We start from the raw sequence: 15,301 nt of genomic DNA on the forward strand, positions 1-15,301 counted from the left end.
AGTAGGTGCCCATCCCTTCCTGCTCTGACCCCAGCGCACCAAACAGACCAATGGTTCCTAACTCCAGGGTTGGACTCAGCCAGCGCCTTCCTCGCCACCATCTCTGCGGATGGCCACTTGGGAAGCAGCAGAAAGATTCAGAGCTTCTCTCTTCTGGGGCCCTAGAGGCAGAGGTGGGTGGTGGGGTGGACAGGGGTGGAAGGAGCGTGACTTTTGGGGGGCTCTCTGGACCAGCGGATTGGGATGGTCCCTCTCCCTCTGTATGCTTGGCTATCTCTCCCCTCTTCCCTGAGGGCGAGCTCACCTGCTGCTGGTCAGAGAGACTTGTGCGGGTGTCTGCGCAGGACAGAGAAAGCACCCAACACCACTCCCTGGTCAGGACCGATGACCTGGTGAGGGGGAGCCTCGTCCAAGCACAGGAAGATGGGAGCTGCTGCTTCAGGGGAGCAGGATTTTGGGGAGCAGGAGCATCTGTGGTGCTGTGGTGCCAGGGTCACCAGCCACAGTTAGCGGCCACCGGCTGGCCTGTGGAATCCTCCAAGTGTTGAAATTCAAACCGAATGGAGCCAAATATCCCATGTCTTATCCAAAGACAGTTAAGGGACAATTAACCAGAAACCATATGGAAAGAAATGAATGCAGCTACAAACTTCACAATGTACACCAAAATTCATGCAGAACTGTCCAGAGATGAATTTCAGATGCAAATCTATAACCATTCTAGAATAAATACAAAAGACAATCTACATAACCTTGGGTTTGGGGATGAGTTTTAACACAAGACCCCCAAAGACTATCCACACACACACACAAATCGGTAACGCGTACTTTATAAAATTAAGCCTCCTACTCCCTGGAAGACTTTGTTCAGGGAACCAGAGGACGAGACATAGACTGGGAGAAAATATTTGCAAAACCCTTATCGACCAAGGATTTGTATTCAAAACATACAAGGAACTTTCCCCGGGCCCTTCACTGCTCCTCAGATCCCTGGGTGGCACAGCGGTTTGGCGCCTGCCTTTGGCCCAGGGCGCGAGACCCGGGATCGACCTGGAGACCCGGGATCGAATCCCACGTCAGGCTTCCGGTGCATGGAGCCTGCTTCTCCCTCTGCCTGTGTCTCTGCCTCTCTCTCTCTCTGTATGACTATCATAAATAAATTTAAAAAAAATAAAAAAATTAAAACATACAAGGAACTCTCGTAGGTCAATAAGAAGACAAGCCACCCCATCAAAAACGGGTAGCAGACACCTCGGCAGAGAAGACTGACAGTGGCCGTCGCTGGAGGGTGAGGCACACAAATGCTTCTATCAAAACACAAAAATCCAACCGGACAAATCAGACGATCTGGTTGGCTTTGCTAAGCGACTCATCAGTTTGGCAGCATCCTGTCCAGAAGACAGTGTGGTGTTCCCTCAACGCTTCGATACGGTCAGAGGGAGGAAGGGTACAACCTAGAGAGAAACACCATCGAAGGCTTCACTGTTTTTTGTTTTTTTTTTTAAGATTTTATTTATTTATTCATGAGAGACACAGAGAGAGAGAGAGAGAGAGAGGCAGAGACACAGAGGGAGAAGCAGGCCCCATGCCGGGAGCCCTATGCGGGACCCGATCCCGGGACCCCAGGATCGCGCCCCGGGCCAAAGGCAGGCGCCAAACTGGCGAGCCACCCAGGGATCCCCACACCGTTTAAGTTTTAAATTGAGTTTTTGTGAATTTCGAATTCTGAGTAAGGTGTTTTAAATGTATTCCTGTAAAATTTAGAAAAGTCTGGTCTTTTTTTTTTTTTTTTTCTGCCTTTTGTAAGTGGGAGCTCTGCGGTCTGTGTATGCCACGTTTGGTTCTCGCAGGACCACCCAGGGCAGGTGGTTAAGTTCCTTCCCATTTTACAGACGTAAAAATGAGACTCAAGGAATTATTTGGTAGTTGGGGGGGGATGGGGGGTGGAACGGGACCTGGCCTCTTTCCCAGGGCTACCTCACCCTGCCCCATGGTCCTCTGGGTCCCTGTTGCCCTAAGGGGATCCTTCTCCTTCCACATAATTGCCTCCGAACCCCACCGTCGGTTGGCCTGCCGCTGCTGGTGGAGTCCCCCGAGCACCAGAGGATGAGTCAGATGTGACAGCCTGGGGATGGGAGCATCCACCACTCAGTCTGTCCTTCTACATTTGCCAAAGAGGGGGTGGCATTCTCCAGACTGGGTGGGAGAACCGGGGGCATGGAGGCCAGGCACCCCCACGGAGAATACCCCACCCTGCCCCCGGGACCCCCCTTGCCCTTTCCCCAGGCCCTTCACTGCTCCTCAGATTCACCTCCCTCAGTCCTTTAGGCCAGAGATTTATTTTATTTTATTTTATTTTAATTTTTATTTATTTATGATAGTCACAGAGAGAGAGAGAGAGGCAGAGACACAGGCAGAGGGAGAAGCAGGCTCCATGCACCGGGAGCCTGACGTGGGATTCGATCCCGGGTCTCCAGGGTCGCGCCCTGGGCCAAAGGCAGGCGCCAAACCGCTGCGCCACCCAGGGATCCCTAGGCCAGAGATTTAGAAGGTGCCTACCGACTTCTTATAATCAGAAAATGAGAAAGAGCACCATCTCACAGAGCACGCCTGTCAAACCCCACCGGAAAGGACGGGTAAAGGCACCCCACCTCGGTCAGGTAGGAGATGCAACTGGGTTCCACCTACAGCCCTCACCCCAAGCCCCCCAAACACAGGAGGGATGCGGCCTGGGCTCAGAGGGCTCAGGGGAAGAGCAGGCGAGGACCCCAGCAGAAGGGGTTGCAGGGATCTGGGGGCCCGGGCTGAGGACCAGTCCACAGGGGCCACTCCACCAACACAGAGCCCCGTGCAGGCCAGGCTGCCCCTTGGAGGAGCACTCCTCCTCCTCCTCCTCCTCCTCGTGCTTCCACGAGACGCACACCCATCTCGACAAGACCCTCATGCTCAGCCTAAATGGCAAAAGCCTCTATTTGGCCCCAGAAAAAAAAAAAAACAAAACAAAACCAAAGCTTTCTTCTGAAAACCCGCTTACGTCACTGAGAAGATTGCCAATTCTGTGAGAAGTCCTTATGGATACGTGAACACAAAAATGAAACAGACCAGCTTTTTTTTTTTTTTTTTTAAAGATAATGTATTTAAGTTTCCACCTTCTGACAATCTGAGGTGCAATATAGAGACATATATTTTTTTTCTTCACAGGAAAACAGTTTTGATTTTAGCACTGTTCTGAGATCTTCCACCTTGAAACCTCCTCAGCCTTAAAATACTGTTTGTAGGATAACACCTAGCGGGACACAGGATTGCATAATTGTCACACCAACAACACCGGCGTCGCAACTCTACTTTGGGGGCTCCTAAGGGCAAGGTCTGGGTGTGGCAATGGCAAGTTCAGGTCCACGACCAGCTGGCCGAGGGAGAAAACAGCACAATGCACACGTGTAAACCATCACCGAAGGCCCCAGGGGAGGCCACGGTTTTTATAACAAAGGCGGCAGACTGACCTTATTCTAGCACATTTACATATTTTAAGGGGACATATGTCTCTTGTCTGAATTTCTAGCATTTCCTAATGTTCAAAGGTTTGGCTTGTCTTCTTCAAGGCGCCTCACAGAAGTGACAGCCCCAGCTTGCTGGTGACCTCAGGGGCAGAGGGAGCTAACCCACCCTGTCTGCAGCACAGAAGGGGTCAGGGGTCAGGACCCCACCCCGTGAGAGCTGACGTGTGGGGAGGGAGCCCGCAGTGCCTTCCCCTGTTTTCAGGAACACACATCGGGCCCGAGGAGGGAAGAGGTACAGCCCCCCCAATTCTGGGATTGACCCCTGGGTCAAAAGGGATTTACCAAGAGGTGGTCCCTTTTACCTAAAGTGCAAACCACTCCCAGTGCAGCAAAGGAGGGCTCTGCTCTGACTCTGCCTGGTAGCCTTGGAGCCTGTGGATTAGGTGAGGATACCAGTTCTCTCCCAGCTCCCGACACCCGGCAGCAGGCGTGTGTGGAAGTGATGGGAAGACGGGCAAACCCAGACCATCCTGACGCTCTTCTAGAAATGATTAGTTTATCCCTTCCCATGAGTCACCAAGAGCCCCGACATGGAGAGTGCAGCCCCACTCGAATCCTGGAGACATGTGAGTCCCCTGGACACAGTTGGGGTGGGGTTCCATGCTGGGCTCTGGTCGACTCGGGAAAACAGGCCAGCACCCAGGGAACAGAGCATGCCGGTCCTCATGAGGAGTATGTGACTCTCGGGCCCAGGGAAAACGAGGGGCACCGACGAGGCCCCACCGGAGTCCCCCATAGAGGACAGCCTTAGCATCGAGTGCATTTACTGAATATGAATATGAGAACGACTCCTCCACCTATTATTTGGTGACCAACACACCCCTATTCCCAGCCCCATGATGACTAGGACGTATGGGACACATGGCCTGGGTGGCCTTGCCCGTGGTCTGAACCATGCACATTATTCAATTGGGGCGCTTCTAGCCAGTACAATTCCCTTTTTGGTGAAACTGATCGCTAAAAGTCCTAAAGGGAAAAATGAGGCTGGGAGGAGGCAGCAGAGACATGGGAGCAATGGTTCAGGACTACAAGGCCGGGGCGGGTGGGGGGGTGGGGTGGGGTGCTGGGGACAGGAGGGAGCTCCACCCCACAGGTTGGTCGATGACTAAACATGGGTAGAGAAGGATGCAGCCTAGGCTGGCTTGAGCGCTCTACCCACCTCCCCCAAGGCTGGGCTGGCCTGGCTCCCCACTCCTGCCCCCTCCCTCTGGATGACAGACCATCCTTCCCAAGCTTCTCCACTGTGCCAGGCAAAGGATTCGGCTGCCCCCACTCAGTTGCCACGTGTTTGCAGTTTTAGGTAATCTGGTAATAAATTGATCCAACCTCACAGGTCCACCTAGATCCTCCCCAAATACAAGCCAACCGTCAGGCTGCCGCGGTGCACAGGAAGGTCAGGCCTTCAGCTTGCGGCCCTGACTGGCAGGTGTGGTCACCGGGGCGAGACGGAGCCTCACACAAACTTCTTCTTGGCATCCACGCTGCGCTTCCCACATCAGGAGTCTGGAATACCAGGTGCTCCGCGGGACAAGTTAACTGTCCACCTCTGCCTGGGTGGGCTCACCAGCTAACCTGAACATCCTAGGTTTTAATTTGGGTGCAGAACTCAGGAAATGGGCACTTTCTGGTCCTCCTTTTGGTAATGTAGGAGCTTCTTAGCATCCCCCCCCCCTTTTTGGCAACAGGAAAATCATAGATCACTCCATTTCACTGTACAAATAACTCAGAGTATCAGAATCCGGTTCTCCTCCTTTGGTTAAACACATGCACACACATACAACAGATGCAATCTGAATATCAACGTGGCCTCTCTAACACATCTACCAAAAAAAACGCTCAACACATACCAAACTGCATCGTGGGGCACCTGGGTGGCTCGGTCCATTAAGCATCTGACTCTTGATTTTGGCTCAGGTCGTGATCTCAGGGTCATGAGATGGAGCCCCGTGTCGGGCTCTGCACTGGGCGTGGGGCCTGCTTGGGATTCTCCTTCCCTGTCTCCCTCAGCACCACCCTGACCTCTCCTCCAAAAGCTGCATCTCAACATCATCCTGTTTTCCGTGCAGGGAACTTTTTATTTGAGAGGACTGGCTGTCCTGGCTCACTGTGATTCACACAGCCCCAGAGGACAGGCAGCAGAAAACCTGAAATGCCACTGCATCAGGGTGAGCCTTCAGAGCTCCCGGCTTCAGACACCCTACCTGCTGGGATGGGAAACTCTCTTCTAGGATATGATCTGACCCTTCCTGCACTGAGTCTCTGGTTCCTGAGTTTACAGGAAGGGCTAGAGGGGCTTTCACACCAAAGTGTCCCTGTGTGTACACCAGGGTGGCACCTCTCCACATGCTAGGATCTCTGAGACTGTCCTGTGTCTGCTCCGGCCAGGCCCCTGAGGGAAGAGACAGTGTTACAAGGACAGAGGGAAATAGCAGAGCAAGCTGCCAGCCTTCTTTCCAGGGTTGGTACTCCTCCAGGTGACACTGGCCAGAGGCACTCTAAGGCTGCCACCAGGAGACGGCAAGCCATCATCAAGCCCTCTGAGGAGGGCTCACGTTTCTGGCAGCAGCCGGCGGCTGACCAACCCCGCTCTTCCCAGCCAGATCCAAAAGAACAAGGAGCGGGAGGGGAGAAAACCCAAAGTGGCCCTTGCTTCCACCTTTAACTGCTATTCCAAGAGGCCTACATGGAGGAATAAAAGTCTCAAGGTCATTTTTGAAGTTAAAGTGCTTGAAAAAGCCGAAAGAAGTTACAGCTGTGCTTCCTTCCAAAACCCGCGAGGTCTTGCAGGCCCCTCCCTGGGGGAATGGACCTCAGGACCCACTTGGCTCTCTCCAGAAAGTAGAACCAAACTTCTATACAAATACCTCACATACACAAGGATAAGTCTTTTGGGCACCTTACAGTAAAGTCCTAACGTATTTCAACCAACGAGTAAGAAATGACAAAGCCAACGACTCTGCAGCTAAGGGGAGAGCCCAGTGGGGGTCTCGGACAGACCCCCTGTGTGGCCCTGATTCTACAGATGGGTAGGGGAGCATGACGGAGTCTGGGTCATGGCTGAGCCTTTTAGCATTATTTGAAGGAGGGGTCCATATACCTGTTAATTTGACCTTATTTCTTTGAAATGCATTCAGTAGATACATATGCTAACCCTGGGGCCCAACACTGGCCATGGAATTGGGGGGACCTCCTGTTTGTGGGACCTGACCCAACAATACGGCTGTGCTTTATTTGGTGACACTGCCAGACAGGCTGACCGCCCCCCCAAAACATGCACACACGTGCACACACGTACAAGACACCATCATAAAAACGAGCAGAGCTTCAGGATCCAGCCTTTGGCTGGCAAAGCTGCACAGCTGCACGCTCAGATCACACCACACTTCACGTCGCCTCTCCCATCCTCACCAAGACACGTGTGCTACAGCTCAGTTGGTGCATGCTCGTCTCTGGAACGTTCCAGGGAGGCATCCCATGAGGAAAAGCGCTCCAGCACTGGCCGGGTAGCGACGACCAGGCATGGTTTGTTGTGCTCAAGAGGAGACCATAATGTGATGACCGAGAGGCGAGGAGGTAGAGAAGGGAATGGGAGGGGAGGATGTCAGGAAAGGTAGAGCCCAAGGGCAAGGCGCCAAGGCAGAGGGAACCAGACTGACGGGAAATATTCACGCCAGGGGAGCTGCATGCTGGATGCTTGCCGTCACACGTCAGTCCTGGGGCTGGTCAGCGGTGCCCGGTACAAACCGAGGGAGAAAAGCCAGGGTTCCCAGGCACCTGATGCAGGACGACAGGGGGTTTCTGCAGAGCCTGCGTGGGCCAAGGAGGAAGGGGAAGGTGCCTTCCCAAGGCTGCCGGGGGTGGAGGGCACACGGCTGCTCCACTAACGAGCCTCACACAGGTGCCACCAGAAGCTGCCTCTGCCCGGCTGCCTGTCACACAGATTTTCCTGTCTTCCTTGAAATACAGGACAGCAGTGTCTGCTTTTAAAAAGGGTGGTTGCCTTGCAACTACTGAAGAAACTTCTCTTTCCAATGCTGCTTCATGGGGCAGACAGCCCATGCTACTCCCAGGGAGAGTGGCAGGACTCTCTCTGCTTCAGAAGGAAGCTGTCAGTGGACCAGGCACATTTCGGGTGGTCTGACACCGACACCTCGGTGCTGGTATGATTCTAAAGCAGCCGCTCAGATCCTGCCAGGTCTCCGGGGCGCTCACCCCCCTGACTGGGCCCTTCTGCAGCCAGGGAAGGAGGTCCCCAGCACCGAGCTCTTTCCCCTCCCTAAAATCGGAAGTGTCTCCTTCCTCCCAGCAGTTTCAGTGACTCCAGTTCCTGTCTCAGGGTGGGGAGCTGGCACAGAGCCAGCCGAAGCCACGGACTGACCTGGCCTGCCCTGGGGGCGCTGACTGTGGGCGTACCCCTACTCCATCCCACTGCTGAAGAAGAATGTCCCAGACTATCAGCAGGGCCTGCCCCATGTCTCTGGAGTGGGCCAGCTCATGATGTCTCCATCTGCATCCCCATGTGCACCCCACCCTCTCCCTCTCTCCTCCTCAGGAGGCTGCAGCAGGCGCTGCCCTGTGTCTGCCTCGGCCCTGCTCTCCTTCCTCCTCCTCCTGCTTTGTCTTATGTCACAGGCCTGACACTCAGGAGTACGGGCAGTCACCTTGGTTTTAGCCATGTAATCCCAGGGACCCTTTGGCACGCAGATAGGGGGAGCAGACAAGGCAAAAGGGAGGTGGGGAGACAGGCAACCGGATTCTTCTAACTGCTAGTTCTAGGGCAGCGTGGAGTGGCTCTGGGTGCTGCCGATGTCATGCAGGGTCATCAGGTGGGGTGACAGCCAGTCGCTGGCCCAGGAAAGGGGTGTGCACCCTCAGTCCTCCTGGAGGGTACTCTGGGCAACCTCCCACGGCCTACTCAGTGGCCATCTGCTCAATGTGGTCGCTCAGCAGCTTGTATTGCTCTGGAAAGGAAAATGATGTTAATTCTTGGAAGAAAGATGTCGACACCAGCAGGTGGGTCCTGCTCTTTGCATTCACTCAGCAGGACCTCACCAGGAGTGGTAAGTACAGGCTTCTGAAGATTTGCAGTGACACAGAGCCCTTAGCCACCAGCACACTGCACGCCTGGCACCTGGACGTGGTCTCTCAGAAATGGGATGCATCTGGTTATGGAGATGACGTGAAGGCCAGGGAAGGCATAGTGCCAGTCGATGAACTGTGCCACGGGAGCTAGGCCCGAGTCCTACGCACAGGGGCATAGGGGCAAGGGGACAATGTTCTTGACTGGTACTGTGGGGCTGACGACAACATTCTGCTATTTCCCAGGGAAGCACGGAGCATTCTCCTGCCTCCTGAGGCTACTCTGCTGTGGTCCCCTCTAATTTGGTGCAGGATGGAGGGCTTTTAAAAACTATTTCTATGAGAGAGAGAGAGAGAGAGAGAGAACGTGAGGAGGGATAGGGAGGAGCAGAGGGAGAGAGAATCTCAAACAGATTCCCCACTGAGTACGGAGCCTGATGCAGAGATTTGATCTCAAGACCCTGAGATCCTGACCTGAGCTGAAACCAAGAGTCAGCCACTTAACCCACTGGGCCACTGAGGTGCCCCAAATGGAGTTTTTTTTTTTTTTTAAAAGAATACTGTGTCAATCCAAATGTATTTTTAAGTGGAAGACTTTTTAGGCCATGAAGGAAAACTGTTTTGCAGCAGGTGGTGGGATGTCCCATAAAGGCTGGCTCCAATAGCAGGTTGGGGTGCGGATATTAACGTATCCTCTTTTTTTTTTTTTCGTATCCTCTTTTGTTAAAGAAGTCAGAGATCCTAGGGATGCCTGGGTGGTTCAGTGGTTGAGTATCTGCTTTCGGCTCATGGCGTGATCCAGGGGTTCTGGGTGAAGTCCCACATTGGGCTCCTTGCAGGGAGCCTCCTTCCCTCTGCCTGCGTCTCTGCCTCTCTCTCTCTCTCTCTCTCTCTGTCTCTCTCATGAATAAATAAAATCTTTAAAAAAAAGAAGTTAGAGATTCTAGAAAAACCTCACGTCACCCCTCTCCTCCTCCTTCTCCCCTGCCCCTCATACCTGTGTGGCTCAAGAAACAAAGGTAGGCATATGGTGGACATTTAGAAGGAAGTTCATGGTTGGAGCTTGACCATTTTCAAGATCAGAGTCTGAGCACCCAGTTCCATCTTTACCGTTGGCCCCATATATAAACACTGGGCTGGTAAGCTCTCCCACCCCAGCTCACCAATCCCCCACCCCTGGCAAATGCTACCTAGCAGAAACAGACTTCCAAATACAATGACAAGTGTTCTGTGCGTTTAGGTAGACGGGACGAGAGAAGGGGTGAACCTGCCCCATAGTTCAACATCATGTTTCTAATTAAAACAGTAGTGATCCTTTTAGCAGGGTGGGGCATTCCAGAACGCAGAGCATCGCTTCCTAAACCCCGAGACCCGCCTGCCTCTGGCCACCGCTCACCTTCATCCAGATTGCCGATCACGGCCTGCTTTTTCAGGAAGTCGTTACACAGCTTCTTGTTCAGCCCGAATGCCAGCATGTTGTGAGTGAACGTGCTGGAGGAAAAGACACCCGTGAGCTAGCGCCCTTCCTGCTCCCTGGGGGGGGGGGGGGGGAGCCAAGGGCCCCCCATGCAGCCCCGCCTGGAACTGTTAGTGTAAAACGAACACCAGCCTCGTCAGCCAACCACCATCTCATGGCACAACTGCCCGCCACCAGGCGTGGGGGCAGGAAGCACGGTCATCAGGAACGAGAAGCCAGGTCTAACATCAGTAATAATGGGCTTCTGAGCTGTGTCAGAATACACATTATAATGACATTGTGTCAAGTATGTGTGACACCGTCAGGGTCGGAGCCCCCTCTGCAATGCCCCCCCAAGTGGGAACGTCTCCTCTGGGGGCCTCTCATCACCGCATCCGGGCATCACTGCCCCCCTCTGCCCTGCCTCCCCCTCTGTGGGTGATTGGCCATGAGAATGGGCCTTCCAGCAGGAGAAAAGCCCAGGCTTGGCCCCACCCTGCCCCACTCAGTTGGGGTCCCCAGGAGCCCCCAAGGTAGGGTCGTCGTCCGTGCCCTTACCCCAGCTGCCCGAAGGTGATGTTCTCATTGAACCGCAGACTGTCATTGCGCTCCTCCTGGGTCATGTGGCACCACTTCTCCCTGCAAGCACAGGTGAGAGGAGAAGGTTCCAGAATGCCATCGTGTCCCCTGCCTCTTGCCCCCCTGCTCTGATCTACAGGGGGCACCCAATGTGGCCTCCCTAACACGGAGTGGGGAGCGCCTCCCCTGCAGAGCTGTTTGATCTGCATTTACGCAAAGCCTGCCCAGGGTTCTGACACTCTGCCTAAACTCAATCGCTTCAGCCTTCCTGAGATGAGGAGATCCCAAAGCTGATACGCTTCCTACTGACCCAGAGATGATGTGTGGTTTGTAGTTGCTCAGAATGTTCTCTAGGAGAAAAGAACACTCCACCCGCCATGTCCTTCTCTATGGTTCCAGGATGGGAGGTCCAGGTGTGATCGGAAAGGCAGAAAGACCTGCAGAGAGGGTCCTGCTGGCATCCCAAGGCAGTGGGTGCTGAGAACCCGTCCAGGAAGCCCTCAGGCTGGGGCTACATCTGCAGGCCTCACTGGCTCTTTGGGGTGGGGGGTGTACATAGCCTCTCGTGGCTGGGAGGCCCAAGGTGTCGGGGAGGTTGGACGTGCTGAGGGCCACACCGTCCTGCCAGGTGGGGTCTTGGCTCTGCTGCATGTCCCGGGCCCGGCTTCCTCATAGGTAAGTTTTATGCTCCACGGAGCTCCCAGAGCACACAGATGAGACCTCGATCCCAAGGCCCCCGTGAACCATCCCCCCCATGAAGACTCCACAAAGCCTCTAGCACAGAGCGCAGAAACCCCAATGAGAAAGAAGCGCAGCCTGTGTGTGGCCGCACGGGTGGGCTCTGAAGCCTGACTCTGTCCACTCTCCGTGGAGGAACGTGTGAGTGCACAGGCCGTGGGCGGGGGGGGGGGGGGTGCTCTCCGAGTATGAGCTCCGTGTCCTGACTGAAAGCCAGCCGTCTCCAACAGCTCGCTGCAGGGTGCGGTCTCCCCCTCCTCTGGCACAGCACCCCCGTCTCAAGTGGACTAGGGATCATTGTGCTTCTGCTCAGCTCCACGCCCTGCCCTCAGGGGATGAGAGCCTCCGTGTCTACCTGAGAAGCTCCCCGCAGGGCCAAATGCAGATGTGGAGGGAGGAGATGCTCATGTAAGCCCATTTCCCCCTTAATAACTAAGCTCTGGGTGATGAGTCTGATGAAACAAGGTTAGGAGAGAGAGAAAAGACGAGGGAGAGGAGAGGCGGAGTGAGAGAGTGAGGGGGTGAGGGGTAGGGGCAATGGAGAAGCCAAAGGAAGAGAGAACCAAGAACAGCAAATCTTAACTCCTCCCCACCCTCAGGCCCAGGGCCACTCAAGTGGCCATGGCTTAGCAGGAGGCCGCAGGACGTCAGGAGCATGATAGCCGTGAGGGCAGGTGTCACTCCCAGCCTCCTCTCGCCGATAACAGGATACCGTGAAGATACTCAGATATGCTTCTAGGCATGATGCTCATCCCATCCCTCGTTCCCCCCACGGTTACCCTCAGGATCATCCAGGCACATCAATCCTCATACCACATCAGGCCTGCAGTGTACAGTTTCATAGGTTGTGCAGTGCACAACCCCACATCATGTAGGATGACCCAACAGCCTGACCCTCCTGACCTGGATGAGAAAGTCATTCTGTTTGCTGTGGCAAGGACTAGAACTGGGGCATTTAACCTGACCTCTGAAGAAAGAGATGCAAGGTCATTAGCAATCAGAGGATCAGGTGCTGTCTGCAATCAAATCAATTCCCTAAAACTGAGATCAACATCCAATCCCGGTCAAGGTCTAGTGCCACAGAGGGCAGGACATTGTGTCAAAACTGCCACACTGGGAATCCAGATGTGGACCACAGATGCCTTTGGAAGTGGAAGCCTTTCTGCCTCTGAGCATCATCGGCTGAGTTTACTATAGAGGAGATGTGATGCTGGAGGCATGTGGCTCCCCGGGGACCCAGAGCCCACCCTCCCACCGCACGAAGAGAACACATGCTCTTCTTCCAGGTGAGGCCCAGGGCATGTGTGGGTGTCTGGGTGGGGGGCAGGTCCAAGATGTGGTCAGACCACGTCTGCTCTGGGTGGCATAGCCCATGTGGCCCCAGGGCCGGTGCCTCCTGGTGGGCTCAGAGGCGGCTGCGATGCTCCAGTTCTGTGCCTCAGCAGAGGTGCTAAGCAACCCTGCCCCTGGGAGGCCGCGGTGAGTCACACTCCCACCCAGAGAGACTGTGGGGACGCGGGGGCTTTGTACTAAGGGGGGGGGGTGTCCATTATGCCTACATGCTCCTTTTATAGCCATAATAACACTGCATAAGAAGCAAGATTTCTCATAAACAATAAGCACTAAAAATACATCACTGATTAAAGGAAGCGTGCTTTGGGAAACGTCCAGCGAAGAAACAATCCTTGTATCAGAAACTGTATTTTGAATAGGCAGGTCCTTAACTCCAAAAATATATTACAAAAGATATCTAACAAATACGAAGGTCGAACGATTAGGGTTGGACTCCACCGTGGGCTGGAAAAAACAAGCCAGCCCCGTTCTAGGCTGTTCTCTTCAGGGGACCCTCCCCCTCACACATACACGCACACACAGGCTCCCTACCACACAGTGGCTGGGAGGGAGGGGACCCCTTCCCAAGCCTGGCTGGGGCAGGGGAGGGCCTGCCAGACCCCTGCTCACCTCTGCGCCTGGCTGCAGAGAGGCAGATCCTCTGTACCCACCCACGGCTCCAGGCTGCGACGGGATTACCAAGGGTAAAGTCAAGGGGGTGGGTTGGGGGCCTGCCTAGGAGGGGCCAGAGCAGCCAGGGGAAGGCTTGAGTTGCTCAACATCGGACTCTGCTGCTTGCTCTCTGAACTCACACTGGGCCTTGCAGAGTCTTGGATGCCCTATTTGCTTCCTGTTCCTGGTGCTCTGTCCTCGGTGAGCCCCCACCCATCACCAGCCTGTCCCAGCGAGGGGCCTGCCCCAGTGTCTGGGCTCTGCCCCTGCAGCAGCTAGTGCACGGCTCCCGCCCTGAGGTGGCCCTGGCGGGGACCCCCGGCACTGTAACATCAACAAAGTCACGTGGACACACACCTCTTCTTCTCCTCCTCTCCAGCATCCCCTCTGGAGCGGCAGCAGAAACAGGTAAACAGAGGAACATGTCAAAGTCATGCAAGATATGTGGATGGAAAAAAGAGAACAGCGAGAGAGGAGCATTATTACAGGCAGAAACAGAGAGACGGAGAGAGACGGGGTACTCGAGACCATTTATCTGCTAGGAGCCCGACAGCTACAGAAGCAGCAGGAGGAAACCCCATTCGCCTACAAGCATCTAAGCGCTCCTTCAGTCTGGTTTCCTGGCAGAGTGTGGGATTCTCTCAGTAGAATCCCCGGGACTGGTTCAGCATCTTCCCCTCTGTGTGCTCCCTCTGCCTCCCTCAGGAGATGCAGGCCGTCCCGCCCTGCTGGGGTGCAGCTGCCCCCCCACCCCAATGGAAGGACTGCACTTCAGTTCCCCCCAGCCCTATGGACCGGCCATACACAGCAGGCACCTGCTGTCTCCTGCCAGGGGGAAAGGCTGAGGGGGTCTCCCCCCATTAGAGAAGGAGAGGCTCAGAGACTTCAAGGTCCCATGACTGGGAGGGGGTGCCAATTAGGGGGCCCAGGACTGGGAGGGCTGCTGCCCTTTCCTGCCTGGCAGCTAGACACAGCAGGCAGCAACCCTGGCTCGCCATGACCAGAGCGGGAAGGACCACCAGACCTCACTGCCACACTGTGCTTTGTGTGACAGTTTACAAAGGGGGTCTTCTGATATGGCAAGACCACCCTCGGGGAGGCTGGCAGGATCTCAGGCTGCAGATCAGAGCAGTAAGCTGAATGTAGCAATCGCATGTCCCCAGACGTTCACTCTCTTGAGCTGAATCTGCGGGGGGTGGGGGTGGGGTGGGGGGGGTGCGGCCAGCCCTGTGCCCCATAGTCCTGTGGCATGGTTTGTGCTCAGGATTCTCATCTCTGACAGCCATAGGCAGAGTGGCTCCTTGGGGTTCTTGGTGGTTTCATTCTGAGGGAGTTTGCGTTTTGTAGGGGGCGGGGTCAGGCCAAGTCATGCCAGAGGCCAGGACAGAAAGCGCTCATGCAAGCTGAGGACCCCCACCCATGAAGCTATGCGTGCCCAGGACCCTCCAGGCAGTGCGCCAGGCACCGGGGTCAGAAGGTGCTGAAGAAGACATGGACGCACTAACCCAGCCGTCCTTCTGCTCTTCTCTGCAGAAACCAGAAAATAAAGCCACTCCCCGGTCCTCTTCCCCGAGGCAAGGCGGGCCCAGACGCTGCTCCTACCTGGTGGTGGGAGACCGCTTTCTCCTCTCATAGTGGACAGCGTCAAAGAAAGCCGCGTTCCAGAACCTCAGCGTGTGCCTGTGGGACAGAGGCGGGTGTCAGTCCTCTCCAGGGAGGGCGGGGAGGCAGGTCTCAGCACACTGGAGGGATAGGGCGCACGGATTCCCACCACATCTATAGGGCTTTCGGACAAGTTGCAGAGAGGCAGAGTAGAGAAGAGAAAAACGAGCATGTGCCTTTGTCCTAAACCAAGGCAGTTCCCTGGCTCCCGGCCAAGGGTCAC

General features: G+C 55.0%; 1 protein-coding gene across 4 annotated transcripts in view; it reads right to left on the minus strand.

Annotated features, from left to right (window-relative positions):
- Window positions 1–6,751: 6,751 nt before the first annotated feature.
- The window catches only part of KIAA0513 (KIAA0513 ortholog), a 59,337-nt gene continuing 50,787 nt past the window's right edge, over window positions 6,752–15,301 (minus strand). For 3 of the 4 annotated variants that reach the window (XM_025427025.3, XM_025427024.3, XM_025427026.3), the window contains 5 exons: window positions 15,019–15,096; window positions 13,774–13,803; window positions 10,654–10,734; window positions 10,036–10,130; window positions 6,752–8,521 (listed from right to left, as the gene is read on the minus strand). In XM_025427025.3, the coding sequence (XP_025282810.3) occupies window positions 8,472–8,521; window positions 10,036–10,130; window positions 10,654–10,734; window positions 13,774–13,803; window positions 15,019–15,096 (334 nt within the window). In that variant the 3' untranslated portion in view covers window positions 6,752–8,471. The remainder of the gene's footprint in view (window positions 8,522–10,035; window positions 10,131–10,653; window positions 10,735–13,773; window positions 13,804–15,018; window positions 15,097–15,301) is intronic. The other variant, XM_025427027.3, reaches the window with a different exon arrangement.

This window comes from Canis lupus, chromosome 5 (genome assembly GCF_003254725.2).
Source record: "Canis lupus dingo isolate Sandy chromosome 5, ASM325472v2, whole genome shotgun sequence".
NCBI classification, from domain to species: Eukaryota; Metazoa; Chordata; class Mammalia; order Carnivora; family Canidae; genus Canis; species Canis lupus.